Below are 23929 nucleotides of genomic sequence, written 5' to 3'. Positions count from 1 at the left end.
CTGGCATATTTAGAATGAAATTCCCGTTGACCCGAGATTCCTGGTTAAATCCGTCAGAAGAGCCGAGCGAGGACAGTCTGAGCGCAGTACGTAATACACTAGCATACACGGCCGAGTGTCTTTTCGTCACGTCATAGAGCCCAAAGGACAACGCCCGGAGGTGGTCTGGGAGGCAGCACGGGCAGAGGGAGGTGAAGGCCCCTCCCGGGGCAGACGCCTTGGGCAGAGCCGAGTCGTTTCCGTGCTCTCCTCGTCCCGTGCCGCCGCAGGCAAGGAGCCGGGGGTGGGGCGCCGGGCCCGCCTGCCGGCAGCATCTCCCCAGAGTCCTCCTCCTGGGAAACCTGCTGGTCGGGGACGCCCACCTTTCGCCTCTTATTATAAATTTGCTTTTTAGTAAGCCCTCAAGATCTCCTAAGCTGCTAGGTGTAGCCTTTGCTTCCCGCGACCGAGGCAGAGGCGCGCGGAACGTCCCCCGAGCGGGGCCGGGCGGGGCCGGGGCCGGGGGCGGGGCGTCCTCGCCGAGCGGGCCGCGCCGGGCGGCGAGGGGGAGGCGGGCGCGGCGGCGGCGGCAGCGGCGGCGGCGCCGCGAGCCGAGCGGCGCGGGGATTGGCTGCGGTGGGCGGAGACGTCAGGCTCCCGCGGCCCGAGCGGCCGCCCGGCCCGGCGCGGCGCAGTCGGCTCCAGCGCGCACCGCGGCGTGGAGGTGTCCTCGGCTGTGCCGCCTTCCGCCGCCGGGCTGCGCTGCCAGAGCCGGGACGCGCCTCCGCGCTCCTCGCCGCCTCCACCCCGCGGGCGCCGCTCGCCTCGCCGCCGGCGCGGACAGCATGACGAAGAAAGAGAAGAAGTCTTTCAGCCAGTGCATGGCCGAGTGGAAGCTCTTCGTCTACAACCCGACCACCCGGGAGTTCTTGGGGCGCACCACCAAGAGCTGGGGTGAGCGGGCGGCGGGGCGCCGGGCGGGGCCGGGGGGACGGGGCGGGCGGGAGGCGGCTCCCGGCGCGGGGCCCCCGGAGCCGCCGCCGCCCGCAGCGGGGCTCGCCGCCGGCCTCCACGCTTCCCCGGGCGGCGGCGGCGGAGCGGCGCGGCCCCATTCATTTTTCGCGGGGCGGGCGGACCGCGCGGGTTCCTTCCTCCGGGCCCGGAGTGGGGCTCACGTGCTGCCCGGGCCTCCCGCCCCGAGCGGCGCCGGAAGCCGGGGACCCCTGCCCGGAGCCGAGCCCCGAGCGTGCGGGGGCCGAGCGCCCGGCCTCCTTGTACGAGCGCGCCGGCCGGAGAGGCCCTGGCGGAGGCGCCGGGCGCGCAGAGCGGTCCGGGGAAGCCGGCCCCTGCCCCGTGCCCGCGGAGAGGAAATTTCCACTCCCGCCGCTATCTTGTGACTCGACCACGCTGCCACCCCAGCCGGTCGGAAGAGCGCGAGGGAGGGTTCGGCGTGTGGGGTGCATGAGTGTGCGGCGGGGGGTGAATCACAAGTCTGCGGGGCTCGAAAATGCGCTTAAATTGGGGCAGTGAAAAACCCCTGAAAAGGTTGGTTCCTCCCTAATTCCTTTTTAATTGCAGAGGTTTTCTTTCTTACAAATATGCTGCTTTGGGGGAAAGTAAATCCTGTCTGAATGGCACAGTTTTCTTCTGTGCTCTCAAGACGTGTGATGGTTGTGTATGTTAGCAGTTTTTCTATGCATGAGTTCTTTGTTTTAAGAGAAATATTCAAACCATCCACCAGTGTAGTGCGGCTGCTTTAGGATGCCTCCTTTTTCCGAAAAATTATATTAACGTCTGAATAAGGACTAGTGCTCCTTTTTTTTTACCTTTATACTTAAGTAAACTAACTTTTTTTTTTTTTGCCTTTTGAAAAATGTTTTGTCAGTGGGTCTTTATAGACCTTTTCTTCTTAGTGAGAATAAATTTCTAGAGTTGAGAACTCCTTGTGCACGACATTTTTGAGAGAAGCATGGAGAGAGTAAATTGGCTATGACTCAGAAAATAAACTTGCTGCTGACTGAAATCGGCTCCTCCAGAAGGGAAAGGCGACTTCCAGTCCCGTCACAAGCTGAAGGGGCCTCGGAGGTTTTGTGAGTCCAACCCCCACTTCGGAGATGAGAAAAATGAGACCCAGAGAGGTTGTGATTTTTGCTTTGTGTACAATTACATATTCCACAGAGCCAAGAAAAGAACCCAATTATCCTTTAATCCTAGTCCAGCGGTTGTATTATTTTACAGATGCTTTGCCTAACTGCATGGTAATCACTCAGGATTTTTATTTAAATAGCTGTCTTTTGGGAACCCACTGGTGTGGTAAGGAAATAAATCTTGCATCCAGAGTTAAATGGGGGAAAATGGTGAACAATTGTTATTGTTTCTAGAGTGTACTAACTTTTTGCTGAAGGATTTTTTGAGTGGTGGAGAGGGATTAATTTCTGCAGATTACCTTCCTCAGTGCCTCCTCATTTCCAGTGATGAGGATCTTCACTTTGTGTTAGAATGACAGTTCTTACTGCAGGCAGTGCTCTCTTTCTGACCTTGTGTTGTATGATGTGGTTGTAGAGATTTGATTTGGTATATGCATTTTAAATAGATAACATGTGCACAAATTATCAAAGTATAAGGCCTGATATAAGGGCAGGAGGAGTAGTACAAGTAAGGTTGGGAGTAGTTTTAGAAGGATTAAGGCAAGACCTTTTTTCAAAATGGAAAATGAGTATTAGTCTTATCAACAAATAGAAAACTCCTGTGTTTATTGTAGTACTAGTAAGCCAGTGCAGAATGGCATAAACAGGTGAAAACTCTCCATAATCCTCTCCCAACTGTAAGAGCATCCTTCCCAGGATATGTGGGGGAGTGATGGGTGGAGGCTGAAATGCCTACTCAGCTGACGAGGTCCTGGACCCTGGAGCATGCGGGTCTGCCTGGAGGAAGAGTATCTTGTTCTGATTCTCGAGAAGGCACTGTATGGGCTAGCTGCCTGATCTCATCACCAGAGATTCCTACTATTAGTATTTCAGTATATATCTAGGCAGACTTAAGAAATGTGTATAACATTAAATTTTTTTTTCTTTTTTTACAAGAAGAGTGCATACAGTAAGCGTTGCTTTATAATCTTTTGAGGATATTGTGGGCATCTTCCCATGTTAATAAATAAAGATCTATGCCACTTTTAATAGCTGACTGGTGTTCCATTGCATGGTTAGATGTACTATGATTTTTTTTTTTTTAGCAAACAAGTTTATTAACTCATGTGTGCATGGGAGATAATGCAAGGAAATATGAGTAACTCCTGATTTTTTTTTAACTAGTGCATTATTATAGGTACTGGTCCCTCCTCTTCCCATTCCCTTCACCCTTGCATGTACATTTTGGCAAATTTATTTCCTTGACATAGGTTTCTGCTGGTGGTATTTCTAGGTGATGTATGATTTATGTACCTTTTATGTTTTGAAAATGTTAGTGCCTTTTTTTTTTTTTTTAAAGAAAAAAACTCATTTGTGGGACTTTTTTCTACTTGCTTTTGAATTTAATATAGGAGGTGGTGGTGGTGAGGGGGATTACATCTTTTTTTGACCTTGAAAAAGTTGCTAGGTCTGCTGGTGTGTACAGAAAGGCCTTCTCTACCTCAAGGATTTTATAAAGACATTCCTTTAAGATGTTTCCTGATTTTATTTTTTACATTCAAGTTTCTGGTACATTGTCCCATTTAGCCTGAGGTTCCTCTCCAAGTGCATTAGATATATTAAGCACACGTATTTAAAAAGCAATTTTGCCGTTTACATTTGGGATAAAGTGAAAATACTTTGCCTTATGTAAAATAGCTGTATAAAGGTTTTGAGGAGCTTCTTGTATATTTGGCTGATATCTTACACTTGGTTACAGCAGTTTCAAAATGCGTACATGCATATAATCACCTCATTTGATTTTCACAGCAGCCTTCTAAAGCACGCCATGCTGGTGATCGTAGTGTCCCCCGAGCTGGTTTCTCAGGCTGAACAGTAAGGACACATTTAGGAGTAAGTAGACGCCATTTATGAAAACACAGGACAAAGAAAATTTACCACCTTGCAGCCGATGTTGCAATTAAACCTAAATGCATTCAATACAGTGAGAGCCAAAGAAGCTCAGAGATCCTCTAGCCTTATTTAAACTGTAAGTAGTGGGCCCTGTGTTGCAATTAACATTTTTAAAAATAATGAAATAGTATAGCAGAAATATCAGAGTTTGTTCTACCTAAGAAGTTTATTCTAAGGAGAATTGTTGTTCCTGTGTTGCAACTTTTCTGTATTTTGTATGTATAGATATCCTGATGTGAAATGTATTTCTTATTGTGGCTCACAGTGGCAAAAAGCTTGAAAACCGCTAAATCTAGCCCCATGCCCTCATTTCGTAGTTGAGAAGATTGAACCCACAGATCTGATTTATCAGTTCAGTCACTCAGTTAGAGATAGACTCCTTGGCCTGCAGACTCCCTCCAAGCCAGAACCTTTGTTTTTTAAACTAAGCCATGACGTGATGTCATTTAATGACATCTGCTTGTGGGTTTCTTTGGAGTTCATTATCTTAAGGTTATCTGTCAGTAGATGCTTTATATTAATGTTATCTTAAAACTTGAGTTACGGATTTCCAAGCATAGTCAGGATTCTGGACCAAAACTATTAACACCTGCTTTTTGTTCATGTGCCTTTTCTTTTATTATAGGTCCATGAAGTGCCATTTTCTCAGTCACCTGCTCCCATTCTGGGTCATGCCTCAGTAAAGGCTCTGCTTTGGAGATCAGACTCCATCCCACCTTGGGTGTCTGACTGTAGGGGAGAAGGCAAGTGTGTTTATTTTCCCAGTATCACATAGTTTTGTAAGGTGTTGTTCTTTGTCCTGTGGAGTGTGACATATTAAAGAAACTTTACAAAAATATGCATCGTTGGGAAAGGAACAGGACTTGCCTTACCCTGTGTGCAGGCTATAAATGAAGGTCAGTGGTGGGTGTGGCGGCGGCGGCAGCAGAGGCCTACTGAGCCATCACCCAGCAGGAGAAGCACTTCTGGACTGGTAGTGGAAGGGAGGGAAAGGGGTAAGTGTATGTGTTGTGTTCCAGATGCCATTGTAACTATGCGAGTGTGTGCTTTACTATCGTTAAAGCACAGCCTCCCCTCACCCCGGAAATAATTTGATTTCTTTGAAATTGACTTGAATTTATATGTGTAGAATTAAATTAGTTATATTAAAAGAAGTTTAAAAGTCTCCTGTCTTTAGTAACAACTTTTCCATGATTTATCATCATATTTGATTAAGGACCAATCATTTAACCTTGATTATGTAATAGGAGGAAAAAAACATTTAACTTTGAAAGAAATTATTTCTAATTATGCATTCGTGACATGGACTTTAAAATCACCTGTAATCTTTAACTACTTAGAATAACTACTCTTAACATTTTAATAGTATTTTTCCTTTATATAAATAAATTTTTTTTAATGTATAAATGAAATTTAAAAATACACAGATACCTAGTTTTATCACTTAACGTTTAAGGGGAATGGTTTTTATTCCTCTGCCACCTTCTTAGAGGTTGATGTGTTGGGGGAGTCCCTGGCCTTCTCTGTCACCTCTTTGGGGACTGCCCACACTTCCTGCTAGAACTTGTGTATTCTGTTGGCTTTAGTTACTGTCTCCATGGTGAGACTCCCACATCTGCATCTCTAGTCCATGTGGCTTTTTTGTATTCTTATAACCAACTGCCTGTCAGAAATCTTCAGTTGGGTGTTTCATAGGCACATCTTCATGCAAATCTCTGTTGTCTTCAGGGCTCCTTAGCATGACATACAAACTCTTTATCATCTCGCTGGTTTATTTCTCTCCTGTCACCTCTCTCTACCGTTCCACATGGTTCTCTCCTGCCCCTTCTGGGCCTGTTTCCTAACATCTGAGTCTCTTCCCTTCACCTTGGCCTGGCTATTCAGCTGTCAGCTTTGATAGCCTGATCTCTGGCAAACATCTTTGAACCCCTCTTTGCCTTTAGACGGGGTCAAGTGCTCCTATGTGAGCCACAATACCTTTTTTTTTTTTTTTTTGTGAGGAAGGCTGGCCCTGAGCTAGCATCTGCCAATCCTCCTCTTTTTGCTGAGGAAGACTGGCCCTGGGCTAACATCCATGCCCATCTTCCTCCACTTTATATGGGATGCTACCACAGCATGGCTTGCCACGCAGTGCATCAGTACACACCTGGGATCCGAACCAGCGAACCCCGGGCTGCCGCAGCAGAGTGCGCACACTTAACCGCTTGCGCCACTGGGCTGGCCCCAACAATACCTTTTTTTTTAATAGCATTTTATGTAGTATGATTGTTGCCCGTTTACTAGACTGTAAGCTTCTTATTCATGTCTTACTCATCTTTGATTTCCTAACACCTAACCTGATGCCTGGCACTGGGTAGGAATGTAATAACAATTGGTAGAATGATCCAGGGGTATTATGAAATGTTCCCGTTTAATTAGTCTTCTGCAACATTGTTTTTAATGTCTTTGATGGTATTGGTGCATCACAGTATAAAGATTCCCCCGATGTTTGGGCATTTTCCTTTTTTTCCTCTCTTTTTCCTCCAGTACTGTGGGTTTTCATAGAAGTTCAGTGTTGGGAAGAAGTTTCCACTAACTTTCTCATGGGAGACTCAGCTGAGTTGGTGACATGCCTGGGTCGTGCATCTGAAGAGGATGACAGAGCAGTGTTATTATCCAGGGCTCCTGCTTCTTAGACTGCGCTTATGCGACCCTCATGAAGGCCTTTTTTTTTTTTTGACTTACCTGCTCTCAAGTTGAATGAGTTTATTTAACTGTATTGTCCTCTCCCCTAGAGGGTGCTATTACTAGTAATATTTCTGAGTAGAATTCTCTAACTTAATGGCCTCCCACATCTCCTGTTTAAATTGTTACTGAGTCATCTGTGGAGCTGGCTTTTGTTTGTGAATTCTGTGTAGTATTTTGCTGATACCCTGGTGAGGTCTGGCTTTGGAACTGACCCTCGTCCAAGGCATAAGGTACTTTTCTCTTGGCAGTTTCTGGCCCACGAAAAGTGGCCCTTTATACCTGTACCCCAGCTCCATACTGCTGTAGTCATTTCCTGGTCCCTTCCTATCTGTTATTCTTCTCTTTTTTCCTGAATGTGTATTTCCCAGGTGCTGGTTGCCCCTGTTTTCTCTTCATCTTCATTCCAGCAGTCTCATAAAACAATTGCAAAGATCACTCACAAATTTTACTTCTCAATTAACATCTCTGAGATTCTGGTTGCATCCTGCATATTCCATAAACCCGAGAGTGAGCCTTAGCTGTCTTAACTAGCTCTCTAACTCTCATACCTTGTGTGTCACCTGGTAAAGAGAGCTCTTGCCCCTTCCGCCACTGAGGTTCTGAGTTGCTCCTATATTTGCAGTTTTTGAAAACAGTGTCCTTTCTGTCATTTGGGCTCTAAACCTGGCCAAATAGTGCCAGTTCTACTTCCACACATTGCTTGAATCTGTTTGTGATTCACACCCTCATTACCCTCATTACCACTATGCAGTTAATTCAGGAATTAACTTCTTCTGACCCGCTCACCACTCCCCTGCCCACCCCCAGGATCTTGTGATAGCACACATTCAGAGGGAGCCTGGGGTGCTCATTTTTCCTGGCTTCATAACGCTAACCACCTGTTTCGAATGTCATAGCCCTTAACAGCCCCACCAACCCTGTCCTCATTATATCAGGATCTGGTAGGACCTTTTGTTATAAATTCTCTGATTATAAAACTTAAGGTGCTGACCGAGTGGCACAGTGGTTAAGTTCGTGCGCTCTGCTTCGGTGGCCCAGGGTTCGCAGGTTCACATCCCAGGCGCAGACCTATGCACCGGTTGTCGAGCCATCCTATGGTAGGCATCCCACATGAGGTGTGGAGGAAGATGGGCATGGATGTTAGCCCAGGGCCAATCTTCCTCACCAAAAAAAAGCCCCACAAAACTTCAAGCACCAGATGAAGAGCTGTTGTAACTTTTTCAAAGTTGTTCCAAGTTCAAATAGACCATTGGCTCTCCAGCTTTTATCTGCTCCTTTAAAAAAAGTGTAGTGTTGTTCACTCTGGGGAAGCTGAGCTCTTAACATCCTGATGCATCCCCAGAAAGATCCGAGGAATCAGTTGGCGTTCTTGTGACCTAAACCAGTGTGACCTCACTCCCATCGTGTTATTTCTAAGGCTGCAGCTTTGATCATGCTACTCGCCATACTCTAAAACTGTTTGGATCCCCACTGCTTTCAGAGGGTTTAAATAAGTTCCAGACAGGCTGGCATTCCAGGATTATTATATATCAGCTTAGAACTAAGTTTCCAACCTAATAACCTATCATTTCCCACCTTCCTCCTCATACTCCACGTGTCATAGCCATAGTGGTGTATCTTGGGCCCCTTGGTTTGGAATGCCCTGCTCATTCCCTCCTCCGTGCCCCTCATTCTCTGCACTGTAAATTCTTCCCTCCTCCACAAACCTAGCTTGAGTGCCAGCTCTGCCATAAGCCTTCTGTGATATGCCTAGGGGAAAATAATACCACCTCCTGTAACACCTACAGCCATCCCGGATTATAGTTTATGGATGTTGCTCCTACTAACTGGATGTTCTCACGAAGCAGGATTTACATCTGCAGTTTATATCCCTACAGCGTAGCACATAGTAAGCATGTGCTATTTTTCTGATGAACAAATTGTCATTTAATCAGTTTCAGCTTGTGATTCACCTCTTCCTTGGGCTAAAGTTGAGGGTATTGTGGGTTAATTAGTATAGCTCCACACTGTGAAAGTCTTATTTCTGGAGATACTTGTACATAAAGGCATAGTTCCCTTTAGCTCACCATGATTCTGTTTCACTAAACTTCTAATTCATTTTGAAGTTTCCAGATAGGGCGTCATAGTCGAAGTGAGCCTGTGGGCGTATGTATTTTCACTTGATGAATCTTAGAAGTATACCAAAATGTTGAAGATGACCGGACTAGGACTCGGAGTATAGACTAAACTCTAGTTCCACATCTCCATCTAGGCTTAGATTACTCATTTAAAGTCTCTTGGTCTTAGTTTCCTCTGTAAGAAAAAAGTTGCATGAGATAGTTTCAAATGTCACTTTGAAATGAAAAACAAAGCCTATATAAATGCTTTAGAACAGGAGGCAGGGCCGGCCCCGTGGCTTAGTGGTTAAGTGCGCGTGCTCCGCTACTGGCGGCCCAGGTTCGGATCCCGGGCGCGCACCGACGCACCGCTTTTCCGGCCATGCTGAGGCCGCGTCCCACATACAGCAACTAAGAAGGATGTGCAGCTATGACATACAACTATCTACTGGGGCTTTGGGGGCAAAAAAAAAAGGAGGAGGATTGGCAATAGATGTTAGCTCAGAGCCGGTCTTCCTCAGCAAAAAGAGGAGGATTAGTGTAGATGTTAGCTCAGGGCTGATCTTCCTCACAAAAAAAAAAAAAAAAAAAAGAACAGGAGGCAGAAGGACCAGATAATATTTTAGGCTTTGCCAGCCATATGGTGTCTGTTGCAAGTACTCAACTCTGCCATTGTAGCTTGAAAGTGGCCACAGACAATATGTAAACTGCTGGGCCTAACTCTGTTTCAATATTTTATTTCTAAAAACAGGCAGCTGCTGTGGTTTGCTGACCTCTGCTTTAGAAGTTAGAGTTAGTGGTCAGTGTAGGCTGACCCAAGAAACCTGAACTGGTCTTAAATGGGATGTGGACTCTTGGCTTTGTTCTTTTCATATAACAAACGTAACAGCATTGTTTGGATTTTTACAGTACAGATGTGGATACAGTCATGAGTTGCTTAACAACGGGATACCTTCTGAGAAATGCGTCATTAGGGGATTTCGTCATTGTGCAAACATAATAAGAGCGTATTGAAGGGGAACAAAATTTGCCACCCCGAAGTGTGTCTCTTTAGCATGAGGATTATTTTAGGCTGATTATTATTATTATTATTTATTTATTTATTTATTTAATTTTTTGGTGAGAAAGATTAGCTCTGTGTTAACTCTGTTGCCAGTCCTCCTCGTTTTGCTGAGGAAGATTGGCCCTGAGCTAACATCTGTGCCCATCTTCTATTTTATGTGGGACTCCTGCCACAGCACGGCTTGATGAGTGGTGCGTAGGTCTGTGCCCGGGATCCGAAACCGAGAACCCCAGGCCGCCAAAGTGTAGCAGGCAAACTTAACCATTACACCACCAGGCCAGCCCCAGGCTGATTATTTTTAAGAAACAAAAGACTCAAAAGTTTTTCTTGTTACTCCCCCTTAGCTGCCTGAAAGAATTCAGATAAATAAACCTGTCTCAGGAAGGGAACTATCACCTTAGCACAACATGAACTAGGTGGCAGACAGGCAGGAACCTAGAAAAGCCTGTTTGTTGGGCTCCCCTCTGTGTTCTTCTGTTTCTGTGTGGCCAAACACTTGTTTTCCAAACGTTTGCTCCTTTTCACCTACCTGTGAATTGCCTTCCTTCCCTTTGAAGTCCCTGACTCTCCCCACCCCCAACATTTCTTTTGTCTTTAGCTGAGGATGGTGTTTATAAAGTGAGGGCTTTAGCCATTTTGGCAAGTTACTCAGTTTTCCTGAGTTTCTCGCATGTACACATGTTATTAAACTTTTGTTTGTTTTTCTCCTATTAATCTGTCTCATGTCAACTTAAATCTTAGACCAGCCAGAAGAACCTGGAAATGTACAGGAAAATTTCTTCCTCCCCTACAGTACTTAACACAAACCTAGATGGTACAGCCTACTACACACCTAGGCTATATAGTACTAATCTTATGGGACCACCGACCTGTATGGGGTCTCATGACCAAATGGTCGTTATGTGGCACATGACTGTAATCAGTAAGTCCACTGTTATCCTCAGCTTCTTCTCTGGTAACCACTGTCAACTAGAATACTTTTTAAATGTAATATGTGATATATCCACTTTGGATAAAGGTCTGGCAATTTCTTTTTTTTTTTTTTTTCCCTTTTCTTTTTTGTGAGGAAGATCAGCTCTGAGCTAACATCCATGCCAATCCTCCTCATTTTTGCTGAGGAAGACCGGCCCTGAGCTAACATCTGTGCCCATCTTCCTCTACTTTACATGGGACGCTGCCACAGCATGGCCTGACAAGCAGTGCATCGGTGTGCGCCGGGGATCGGAACCAGGGCCGCCAGCCACGGAGCGCACGCACTTAACCGCTAGGCCACAGGGCCGGCCCCTGGCAATTTCTTACAAAAGTACCTACCCCATGACTCAGCAGTTCTACTCCTAGGTGTTTACCTAGGAGAAATGAAAACATATGTCCACAAAATAGTTGTACAAGAATATTCATAGTAGCTCCAAACTGGAAACAGCCCAGGTGTCTGTCAGCAGGAGAATGGATAAACAAACTGGTATGTCCACACGGTGAAGTACTACTCAGCGGTAGAAGAGCGAGCTATAGATACACAAACACTGGTGAATCTCACAATTAGGCTGAGCAGAAAAGAAGAATACATGGTATGATTTCATCTGTATGAAATCCTAAAATAAGCAACACTAATCTCTGCTGGGAAAAGCCCAGAATGGTGTTTGTCTGTAGGGCAGTGGGCGTGGAGCTTGGCTGGGAAGGAGCGTGAGAGACCTTGGTAGGGTGGTGGTCATGTTCCACATCTTGGTCTAGGGGTTTTGAACGATACAGGTGAATGCACTTGTCAAAACCCGTCTGATGCTACGCTGGAGATTTGTGTATTTCACTGAAAGTTTTTTCCCTCAATTTTAGTTAATATGCATGCTGAAGTGTTCAGGAGTAAAGTGACTGACATCTGCAACCTGAAACGCATAAAAAATAGATGGTGAATAGATAGGAGATAAATATAGTAGAATTTTAACTGTAGAATCTAGGTGGCTTTATGCATGTTAATTTACATTTCATTCAACCTTTCTGTGTATTTGTAAATATTCCTGATTGAATGTTGGAGAAAAAATACACGAATACATTCATGTGTTTCTCTTGACTCCTTCCACCAATCACGGAGTCTTTCCTACAGATGATGATTATCTGTTTTCCTACTAGTCCTTTTTCAATGCATTTATATATGTGCATGTCTGTATATGTGTGTGTGTATATATATATGGACTATGTAGGAATAAGTAATTTTCTACTTTTACATGAATAACAGGAAAAAATGTATGTTCTAGCACTTGCTTTTTTTTTTTTTTTTGCATTTAATATATCTGCTGTGTTTCCATGTGTATATATAGATTTATCGCATTCCTTTGAATCATTGCATGATATTCCATGGTGTAGAGAGATATATCCAAGACGTATATATCTCTTTGTGATGAATATTTAGATTCTTTCCAGTTTTTCTCTTAAAAGTTGCTGCAGTGTGTGTGTACAACTGTTTATCTAGGGTAGACACTGAGAAATAGAATCAGCAGTTTATAATATATGCTTATCTTTGTATTAATAGATTGTTCTCCAAAAAGGCTGTCCCAGTTTATGCTCCCACCAGCCGTGGATAAAAGTACCTGTTTCCCTTCAACTTCCTGAGCGTTGGCTGTTACCAGTCCTGAACCGTGTTTGTCCGTTTGCTGGGTGCTGGTGTCTGGCGGGTGTCACTGGCAGTGGCAGTGTCTCTGCTAACTGCCCTGCGCGCATCTTCACGTCTGCTCAGTCTGCGTTTCTTCGCAGTCACTTGCTCGTCTGCTTGCTCTCTTTGGTCTCTTAACTCTCTTACTTTAAAAATCGCACTTGTTTTAAGTTAACATTATCATAAATTTAACCATCCTTTGTGGCCTGTTTCTAATCACTTATCCCAAAATATATGGAATAATCCATCATTTCCTCACTGATGTGAATTGCCAACTTTGTTACATGCACAACTCCATTTCATATGGATCCTCTCTTGGATGTTGTGTTGATCTGTCTCTCCTGTCCTATGTCATGATCACACTAGTACGTAAGCTCTATATAAGGGTTTGTAAAATAAAATAAATGTGTGAAATTTGTGTGAGGACTCGCTATCCAGTTTTGGTATCTGGATAGAGCTAGCCCTATAAAAACCATTTAGGTAACTTATGGAGCATACAAAAAGCATAGTTTATGTATAGAAAAAGAGTCTTCCTTGAAAATTGGGAGAACCAACTAAAGCCATTTGGACATGGTGTCTCTTTTAGGGGTAGAGCTCTGTTTATTTTTTGTAAAAACTTCTGATTTGAAAATGTTTCTTCTCCTAAAAATATCATCTATTAATCTATTTTCAAATTTACTAATTGAAAACTGGTTTTAATGATCAAATTAAATGATTTAGATTTTTGATTTTTTTTTTGCATTTTTCATTATTTGTACTTTTATCTTAATATCTCCTACTTTCCTTGAATTTATTTTATTTTATTTTTATTTTGTTTTGGGGGTAGGAGGAAGAAGATTGGCCCTGGGCTAAAATCTGTTGCCAGTCTTCCTCTTTTTGCTTGAGGAAGGTTGTCACTGGCACAGCTAACATCTGTGCCACTCTTCCTCTATTCTGTATGTGGGACACAGCCACAGCATGGTGTGAGGAGCATTGTGTAGGTCTGCACCCGGGATCCGAACCCGTGAACCCTGGGCCGCCGAAGTGAGGTGCACGAACTTAACCACTACGCCACCAGGCTGGCCCCTCCTTGAATTTATTTTAGTCTTGAATTAAAAACCCAGCTTTTTTGTTAGTCTTACTTGTTTTTAGTGACTGCGTTTAAGGCTATGGATTTTCCTTTGTGTTCTGCTCTGACTACCTTATTGTTGTGAATTTTGAATATTTCCGGTTTTCTTGTCTTTTAATTCAAGGATTATTTAGAAGTCCATTTTCTAAATTTTTGTTTTGATTTCTAACATATTTGATTTCAGAGGATGTGGAGAGTTTTTTTATTTAGATTTTTATTTTGTTTTGTTTTTGTTTTTTGTACTTTGTCGTGGTCAGTTTGGGGCAATGTCCCAAGTTTGTAAAGAGTATATTTTCTGGTGACTATAAAGTTCTATTAGATAATTGTTAGTTGTGTTTTAAAAATACTTACTGTCGGGGCCGGCCCGGTGGCGCAAGCGGTTAAGTGCGCGCGCTCCGCTGCAGCGGCCCGGGGTTCGCTGGTTCGGATCCCGGGCGCGCACCAACCACTGCTTGGTAGGCCATGCTGTGGCGGCGTCCCATATAAAGTGGAGGAAGATGGGCACAGATGTTAGCCCAGGGCCGTCTTCCTCAGCAAAAAAAGAGGAGGATTGGCGGATGTTAGCTCAGGGCTGATCTCCTCACAAAAAAAAAAAAAAAAAATACTTACTGTCCTTTTCATTATTGTTTACTCCATCTGTGGATTTCTGGAAGAGGTATGTTAAAATCTCTACATGATTGTGATAAATTTTGTAAATCTCCTTTTGTTTTACATATTTTAAGCCACTTAGCATCACGAAGGTTCATGGCTGTTATGCTGTATCTTCTTGATGTATTTTTATTTACTTCTTATTAATACAAACACCTTTGCCCTTTTATTGCTTTTTGACTTGAATTTTAGTTTGCTTGCAGTAATAATGCCACATCTACATTTCTTTTTGTTAGCCAAGACCTACTTTATTTTCCACCATTATGTATTATAATTTTAGGTTTTCTTCTATAAAAGCATTTAGTGGATTTTAACCCACTTTGAGAATGTATTTTATTATTTGACTACTATTAAATTATTCCTGCCATATTAATTTTGGAATTTTAATGTGATATTAAATTTCAACATTAAAAATTTTAACTTTATGTAAAATACAAACTAATCTAGTGACAAAAGGAGATCATTGGCTGTTGGAGGATTTGTGGATCGCAAAGGGACACAGGGAACTTTTTGGAGGTGACAGGAATGTTCTGTGTCTTTAGTGTACTGGTTATTTCACACAGGTTATGCAACTGTCAAAACTCATTGGGATTGTGCACTTGAAATCAATGAAAGTTATTGTGTGTAAATTATTCCTCAGACCTGATAAGGAAAAGAAATTAAAATCAACAGTTACCTTGGGCCGACCTCGTGGCGTAGTGGTTAAGTGCATGGGCTCTGCTGCTGGTGGCCCAGGTTCGGATCCTGGGGCGCACTGATGCACCGCTTGTCAGGCCATGCTGTGGCGGCATCCTATATAAAGTGGAGGAAGATGGGCACAGATGTTGTTAGCCCAGGGCTGATCTTCCTCACACACACACACACAAAAGTCAACACTTACCTAGATGTTCCCCAGTAAGTTTTATTGGTTTCTTTGGTCACCATTGCTTTATATATTTTTCCTCTGTCTTAGATTTTGGTGTGTGAGCTTTGTCCTTTTTTCCGAGTTAGACAGATATTATATAAATAAGTTTTTCTTAAAAAAAAAGGAAAGGAAATTAAGACTGTAGCTAAAACTCAAATTATCCTTGACCACATCCCCAATCGTAATCCCAATCCCAGTCCCCACCTCTCTTATTCAGAGGGAACCACTGTTTATGAGTTTTATTTGTAAGTTTCTGGTCTATTAACAAACACTCTATATGCATGTATTTATAGAATTCTGTAACTCTTTTGAGTGTTTTAATTTTAAGCATGTGGTGTGTGTATCATTCTGAGGTTACTTTTTTCCACTTGGGGTTTTTGTGATTTCTTTCATTCCTTTTTAACTACTGTTTATAGTTTTCCATTATGCATTATGTTTTATTTATTTTTTGCTGTGTTTGAGGATAGTTAGGTTGTTAGCAATTTTTTGCTATTGCTCTTCAATTTTTTTGTATTCCATGACCAGTTCTTTTCAGGTAGGATTTGAGCGTAGTAAATTTTCTGAGTCCTTGTATGTCTGGAAGTGTCCTTTTGTTTTCTTGGTTGATTGATTGTTTAGTTTACCATCATTTCTCCTCAATTTGAATATATTGTTTCACTTTTGGCTGGTGAGATGTGTCAGTCATATTTCTCTGTCTTACGTAAAATCTGTTTTATCTTTTTAGAAGCTTTAAGAAATTTTCTGTTAATTCTTAGTATTCCGAAATTTTACCTGTTTGTGTCTGGGTAGAGAACGTTTTCCAATCTTTTCCAATCTAGACACAAAATTTGTTATTTCTTTGAGCATTCTTCCCCCTCCTCCCATTTCTTGTGGAATTCCTATTAGATTTGTTGATTTTCTGGTTCTGTCCCCCATGTCTCAACAATTTCCAAACATTCCCTCTCTGTCTTCTTGCCCAGTGTTGCAGAATACCTTGGCTTGATCTTTTAGCTCACTGAATTTTTCTTCAGTTTGGCCAATTCTGTAGGTTAGCTCTTCTAAATTTTTGTTTTTTTAAACAGCTTTATTGAAGTATAATTGACATACAGTAAACTGTACATATTTAAAGTGTACAACTTGAGTTTTGACATATACTCATTTATGCATATACATATATTGTACTATGAAACTGTCACTCTAATCAAGACAGTGAACGTATTCATCACCCCAAAATTTTCTCTTACCCCTTTGTAATCTACCTCTCTCCCTACCTTCCCAGTCTCCAGGCAAAAATAGAACTACTTTTTGACACTTTAGATTAGCTTGTATTTCCTGAAATTTTAAATACCATAGAATCATGTAGTGTATACTCTTGAGTTGGGAAGGGGCTGACTTCTTTCATTCAACACAATTATTTTGAGGAATAGTTCATGAATAGTATTCCATTGTATAGATATACCAGAATTTATTTATTAATTCCTCTGTTGATGTGCATTTGGGTTGTTTGCAGTTTTTAGTGATTACCAATAAAGCATCTATGAATATGCATATGCCTTTCCCTTGTGAACATGCGCTTGCAGTTTTCTTGGTTCAATAGCTAGGAATGGATTGGCTGGATCCTATCATAGGTGTATGTTGCTAACTTTTCGAAAAATTGGCAAACTGTTTTCCAAAATGGTTTTGTGTTGTTATCTTGTACATTCCCACCAGCAGTGTATGAGAGTTTCAGTTGCTGCACTCCTGGGCCATCACTTGCAGTGGTCAGTCTTTAAAATGTCTAGCATTCTGGTGAGTGTGTGATGGTAGCTCATTGTTGTTTTCATTTGCCCTTCCCTGATGACTAGTGATGTTGAGCACCTTTTCATGAGCTTATTTTTGCAATCCTTACATCTTTGATAAAGCATCTATTCAAAACTTTTGCCATTTAAAAAACATTTATTTTGTTTTAACAGTTCTTCAGATAATCGAGATGCACGTAAGTCCTGTGATGGTTATATGTTTAGCAAAAATTTTCTCCCAGTCTTTGGTTTGCTTTTTAATTTTCTTAAGTGTCTGGATTTTCCCTTAGTTTCTTTTCCAATTCAGCTTATCTACTAAGTTTTTTTCATAATCGAATATGAAATCTGATTTTTAAAAATTATCCTTTCACCTTCTACTCTGTGTTTTAATTATACTTATGATTTTTTCCCTTGTTCTATTTGCTGTTATAACCCAGTTTTTTCGGATGTTAGTTTACTTTCTTTGTTGAGTTTGATACTTTATTGGATTAGTTTTTTCTCAAATGTTTGGTAATTATTGGTTCTGTGCTCCTCTTCTTTGTATTTAGACTTCCCTGTCACAGCATTCAGGGATGTAGGTAGCATATGTAGCCAAGAGCTGGTCTAGGTATGGACACTTCTTTAGGTTTTCACCAACCCATCTAGGACATTGCCCAGTTTTTCATTGCCCTGTGCTCTCTGTTCCCACTTCAGAGTAGATGCTACTGCTACAAGTCATTGCTTGGCACCAGGGGGCATGTGTGTACTGGCAATAGAAGCAAGGTTATACTGACCTGCTGTGGAGTCATCTAGTGTTTGACCCAGAGCTCCCTCCTGTTCTCCATCTTTGTGAGCCAACTCACTTATTTCTGGGAGGGCTTTTCTGATGAAATCCCTTTCCTTCCTCTCCCTGCTAGGGACAGTTAATACTTTCTCTGTTTTTTTCCTAGCACTTGATATCTGTAATTCTTTGTTTATATGTCTGTCACATGTGATAACTAAACCCTTGGAGAGAAGGAACAGATCTTATTCTTGTCACCTAGAGTAACACCAAATGCTTGAATGATATGTTATTCAGAGAATGGGAATTTTGATTACAAAAGGCAACAACAGCTTGAGGCTTCCAGGGAGAGCAGGCCAGGTTGGCACCACATGGAGAGGTACCGGTCTGGGTGTTTATCTTATTGGTAGGTTAATCTTTGGCAGGTTATTTAATCTTATTTAATCTTTTTATACTACCATGATTTTAATAAATATGTAAAATGTGAGTGCATGTGTATATATACATATATATTTTTTATTATAAAAACAGTACATGCTCATTAGTTTAAGAAAATTCACTCTTTCAATGGGGAACAAATGGTGTTTTAAATAGACAGTACAACTGGATATCCACATGCAAAACAGTGAAGTTGAACCCCTTGCTCATACCACCTATAAAAGTCAACTTAAAATGGATCAAAGACCCAAACAAAAGCTAAAACTATAAAATTTTTAGAAGAAAACATAGATGCAAGACTAAATGACTTTGGATTAGGCAGTGGTGTCTTAGATATGACACCAAAAGCACAAGCAACTAAAGAAAAAGATAAATTGGATTTCATCAAGAATAAGAACTTTTCTTGGGAGCCAGCTGGTGGCATAGTGGTTAAGTTCCAGGGCTCTGCTTTGGCAGCCCAGGGTTTACCGGTTCGGATTCTGGGTGCGGACCTATGCACCACTCATCAGGCTATGCTGTGGCAGCGTCCTGTGTACAAAATAGAGGAAGATGGGCACAGATGTTAGCTCAGGGCCGATCTTCCTCACCAAAAAAAAAAAGATTAAGAACTTTTCTGCTTTAAAGGACACTATCATAAAAGTGAAAAGACAGTCCACAGAATGAGAGAAAATAATTGCACATCATATATCTGATAAGAGGCTTGTATCTCTAATGTAGAAGGATCTCTTAGAAATCAAATAAAAAGACAGCTCAGTTTAAAAATGGGCCAAAGATCTGAATAGGCAGTTCTCCAAAGAAGACACAGTGGCCAGTAAGCTCGTGAAAAGATGCTCGACATCATTAACCGTTAGGGAAATGCAACTTAAACCCACAATGAGATACCACTTCACACCCCCAGGATAGCTGTATAAAAAGACAGTAAGAAGTGTTGATGATGTGGATGCATTGGAACCCTGCTGGGGGGGATGCAGAATGCTACAGCTGCTTTGGTGAACAGTCTGGCACTTACCCAAAAGGCGAAACACAGTTACCGTATGACCTAGCAATTCCATTCATAGGAGAATGGAAAGTAAATTTTATCTCAATAAAAAGTTACTTTTAAAAATTCAAATATACAACAGATTTTAAACTTGTGCTTGTCTATATAATTGAGTTTTTAAAAAATGTATACCTGCCTCTGCCTTGAATTTTTTAAACTAAACAGAAAGCTATTTTATTTACCTGAGGAAGTAGTTTCTAGTCATCAGAATTCTCTGAAGAGAGGCACAGTCTTTCTAGTATCTTGGTACCCTCAGGTAATTAGGAAGTTTGCAGGGGTAGGGAGTTAGATCAGAGGGTCTTGAAGTGTGTTGAGTGGGTGTGTATGTCCAGGCCTTCATGAAGCCTAATGACTCCCCCCGTGCCCAGATTGTATGTTCATGTTATATAAAGAATTTGGGCAATCTTTGTCCGAGGTTCCTGGCACAGAGCATCTAAAAACCCGTGGAGTTTCTGTGGGGCCGGCTCGGTGGCATAGTGGTTAAGTTTGCGCACTCTACTTTGGCAGCCCGGGGTTCATAGGTTTGGATCCCGGGTGCGGACCTACGCAACGCTCATCAAGCCGTGCTGTGGCCATGTCCCACATACGAAAAATAGAGGAAGATGGGCACAGATGTTAGCTCAGGGCCAGTCTTCCTCACCAAAAAAAAAAACCTTGGAGTTTCCTGAGTGGTAGGAGTGTCTTTATTATGCTAATAGACGACTCATGGTGGGCCCCTAGATAGCTTCTGTGGGGGCTGGTCTCCAGAAAGACCAATCATGTGATCAGAGGGTTGGGACTTTGAGCTAGTCTGACTCCTAGGGAGGGAAGAGCGGGGGGCTGGAGATTGAGCCCAATCATGTGGCCAATGATTTAATCATTCCCACATAATGAAACTCCAATAAAAACTCTAGACACTGAAGCTTAGTGGAGCTTCCAGGTTGGGGACCACATGAGTGTGCTAGGAGGGTGATGTGCCCTCATTCCATAAGGGAGGGCGTGGAAACTGCATTTCCTCCTAGACCCCACCCTGTATGTATCCTGTTGACCTTAAACAAATAGCCAGTTATTTCTCCAGCAAAAATGAGTTTATTTGTGATCAACAAAGAATTGCAGTGCAGGATCTGCAACCACAGCAAGCCACGTGCAAATTCTGAGCAACAAAAGGAAGAGAAACTTTATAGAGGGGAAGAGGAAGTTGGGAAGGCTATTGTGAACAGAGTCCATTGGAGGAATTGCGAGTTCCAAGTATAGTGGCTTTTCATTGGCTAAATTGTGACACTCCTCCTGGTCAAGAAGATGAAGTTTTTCTTCTTCCTGTTGAGCTCTGCCTTCGGCATAGGGTGTGAGAGCTCCCCCTTCTGGCCTCCCAACTTTATTTTAAGTGAGTTTTCTGTTTTTTCACAATCCTTTATAACAAAACTATAATCCTAACTAAGTATAGCCCTTTCCTGAATTCTGAGTCATTCTAGTGAATTGTCAAACTGAGGGGGTGGTGGGAACCTCCCAGATGGGTAGCCAGTTGGTCAGAAGCTGGGGTGGCATCTGAAGTGAGGACATTCTTGTGGAGGACAGAACTCTAACTAGTGGAGTCGGCTACTCCAAGTGGTTGGTGCCAGAACTGAATTGTCACCTAGTTGGGGCTGAAACAGAGTGGCAGGACAGGACCCATTTCTCCTCCTGGGTGACACAGGGTAAACCTTGGCCGGGTTTCTTACTGCTTAGTTTCTTTTATAGAGTCCACGTGAATCAAACCTCATTTGTATAAAAACATTTTTTGAGAGTAAAATGCAATTGATTAAGTTAAGCTTTAAACTTTAAGTTTGGCCTTAAAGCTTAGTTGCAGTATTTCAGAAATGTTTCTAGTTTGTTTTTGGCCTTTTTTCCCCCCTGAAGAGTTTTGTTTTTATGTCATCAAATCTCTTGACTTTTATTTTCTTTTCTAAAATGTGAATAACTAGGTAGATACTACTGTTACTCCTTTTTTCAGGGGGGAGTAGATTAGGATGCTGCCCCAGGTCACAGTGGGAGGGTGGCCAGGCCGGCATTGGAGCTGGAGTCTGGCTCTAGCATAGCCTGTGCGTATAACCACCATGCTGCACGGCCTCCACCACATCTATCCTACCACTCGTCCCCTTACCAACAATATGACGAGAGGGAGGAGAAGGGTCCACAGATGGGCTTGTCAAGGAACAGAAATGGAGAGAGAGGAGGAGCGTCAATTTCTATGTTAGGGAGGGGCAGAAGTTTTTCGGTGTTTGATGGTTGTTCTAGTATGTGCCCTAGGTCTCAGAGTGAAAGTATAGAAGTAGCATTGTTGTGCCTCTATGCTGTTAGGACCACAATGTGCTGATATAAAAATGTCAGAGCATTAAACTTTTGGGTATTTATTTGAGTAAACATCTGTTTTTACCTTCTGGTGTTTTTTCTTAGTAGGAGAAAGGAGGTTAAGTTGATAAAGTATTGCTACCCTTGTGAGTGGTCTTTCATATAAGATATGTATAAGTGAAGTTAATTTTATTTTTTAAATATTAGGTTTGCATCTTGGCAAAAGTATCTTATACAAGTAGGAAAAACTCGCTTCAGTGCTGGAAATCACTTATTTACTTGTTTTTACAATCCCCGCATTCAAAATTGACTTAATGGCCACTAGTATATGACATCAGATTTGGGACACGGATATTAATTTGTGTGTCTATTTTATGACTGTAACTCTTTACGGAAAATTTTGACACTTTTTCATTGTGTATTGGTTCTTTGGAAAGTGTATTTGGATACAGCTTGCTCATGTCTGCTATATGTTTATTTGCTTTGTAACTGTTGTTATAAATTCCATTTACATTATTTTTCCTGGAAATTTAAAATCAAATTTTGAAAATGATACAAGAATATTTTGAGATGACTTAAAAACACAGCTAAATTATTAAACTCTTAGCACTTTTGTTTCAAACTTCTTCAGTTTAATATCTACCGCATCGATTGACAAACTACTGTGGCCCCAATCCACGTGTTTTTGTAAGTGGAGTTTCACTGGAGCTCAGCCCACACTCTTACTTATGTATTTGTTGACCCTGGTCTGCAGTGTGGAGGATTTTATCCGTTAGTTCCTACAAACATCTAAATCGGAAAGAATCGGTTCTCGCCTGTGTCTCATTCAACTAGCCTTTGCTCTTTGCATGTTTCATTTCCCTCTGTAGTCAACTGATCGCTTCTTTGAGACTGGTCTCCCTTTTCTTTCTCTGCAACAGAATTGCTGTGTGTGGTAGGGAGTGATGCTGTCTGAAGTGACACGCTGTCCTGCTTTCTTCCTTCTGTCCCTGTTTTGGCCTCCTGGTAATGGGGGCGGGGGAAGGAGGGAGGTATACTAGTCTAAATTAAAATGAAATTGCTTTAACTATTTCCCCTTTACTTGAAAAGGAGGGGATAGTTTCCTGGCTCACAATTAAGAAATAAAAGTTATCTAGCTTTTGGCACAATGTGTTTTGAGGTCATAGGATCAGAAGAACATTGTAGAGCCTGCTCCCCAGGAAAAAAAAATGGATATATTCAGAAATACATTATTACAGAAATCCTGGAAGCTCTGCAGTTAATCCTTCCTAACCGTAGATTCCGGGTTAGGAACCCCTGCTCCAGCCCCTGCTAGGAAGAGTCGGGCAAACAAAAAAGTAGGTTATTGGGCCGGCCCCGTGGCTTAGCGGTTGAGTGCGCGCGCTCCGCTGCTGGCGGCCCGGGTTCGCATCCCCGGCGTGCACCAACGCGCCCGTTCTCCGGCCATGCTGAGGCTGCGTCCCACATACAGCAACTAGAAGGATGTGCAGCTATGACAGACAACTATCTACTGGGGCTTTGGGGGAAAAATAAATAAATAAAATCTTTAAAAAAAAAAAAAGTAGGTTATTAAGACTGGGAAATAAAGCTGATGTTACCTCTGGGGAATTAAATGTTCTTCACTCTTGCTGTATCTGGAGATTTGTTTAATATTCTTTGATCAATTTTTAAAAATTTAAATACCAGTATGTGACTTTAACAGTATATTCTAACATGTAATCCTGATGGTGACCACTTCTGATGTTAGAATTTGGATATAGACACTTAAGAAAAATAATTGATTTTAGTTATTCCCAAAATAAATCACTGGCTTGGGATAGATCTATCTTACTGTTTCCGGATTGGGAAGGAAAAACAATTGAGCCCTGGATGTTGCCATCTGTCGGCCACCTCCTGCTGGTGCCTTCTTAGCAGTGGACTTGTGCAGTCTCGTTGCTGGTGTGCCTTCTTCTGGTCCTGTCCTCTGTTCACTCCCGCACGAGCCTTCCACTCGACCAGTTTTCTCAACTTCATTCATTGAATACCATCATCATGGTTTGCCTTTTCTGTACATTTCCTAGCTATTCTTTAAATCAACTCACTTTATAAAACTTAAATTTATGCAAATAATTACTGTCTGTGACGTGGGATTGATTGATGTACTAATTCTTTTCTATTTGCCGCTTAAAAGAACGTGTACATATGGGAGTTTTGTCCCACCTAAAGTCATCTTTTATCTTTCTCAAGGGCATCAGGTCCGTTTTGGGAAACACTCCCCTATGTGCTGGAATTTTAAAGCTCTGACCTTCAACCAGAGTATGATCTGTGGAAGCTACTTGTACTTGGAAGTATCAGAGGAGACGAGGGGTCACGGATGGGTGGGTGCTACCTGCTGAAATACCCC

At 42.3% G+C, this 23929-nt stretch overlaps 1 protein-coding gene across 1 annotated transcript in view; it reads left to right on the top strand.

Annotated features, from left to right (window-relative positions):
- The first annotated feature begins 697 nt into the window (after window positions 1-697).
- Window positions 698-23929, top strand: part of ATP1B3 (ATPase Na+/K+ transporting subunit beta 3) — a 45914-nt gene continuing 22682 nt past the window's right edge. Inside the window, exon 1 of the mRNA XM_058551871.1 lies at window positions 698-933. Within this exon, the coding sequence (XP_058407854.1) occupies window positions 825-933 (109 nt within the window). The 5' untranslated portion in view covers window positions 698-824. The remainder of the gene's footprint in view (window positions 934-23929) is intronic.

The sequence above is a fragment of the Diceros bicornis genome, chromosome 2, assembly GCF_020826845.1.
Source record: "Diceros bicornis minor isolate mBicDic1 chromosome 2, mDicBic1.mat.cur, whole genome shotgun sequence".
Lineage (NCBI taxonomy): Eukaryota > Metazoa > Chordata > Mammalia > Perissodactyla > Rhinocerotidae > Diceros > Diceros bicornis.
Note: the sequence above shows the minus strand (reverse complement) of the source record. Positions and strands in the feature narration are given on the sequence as shown.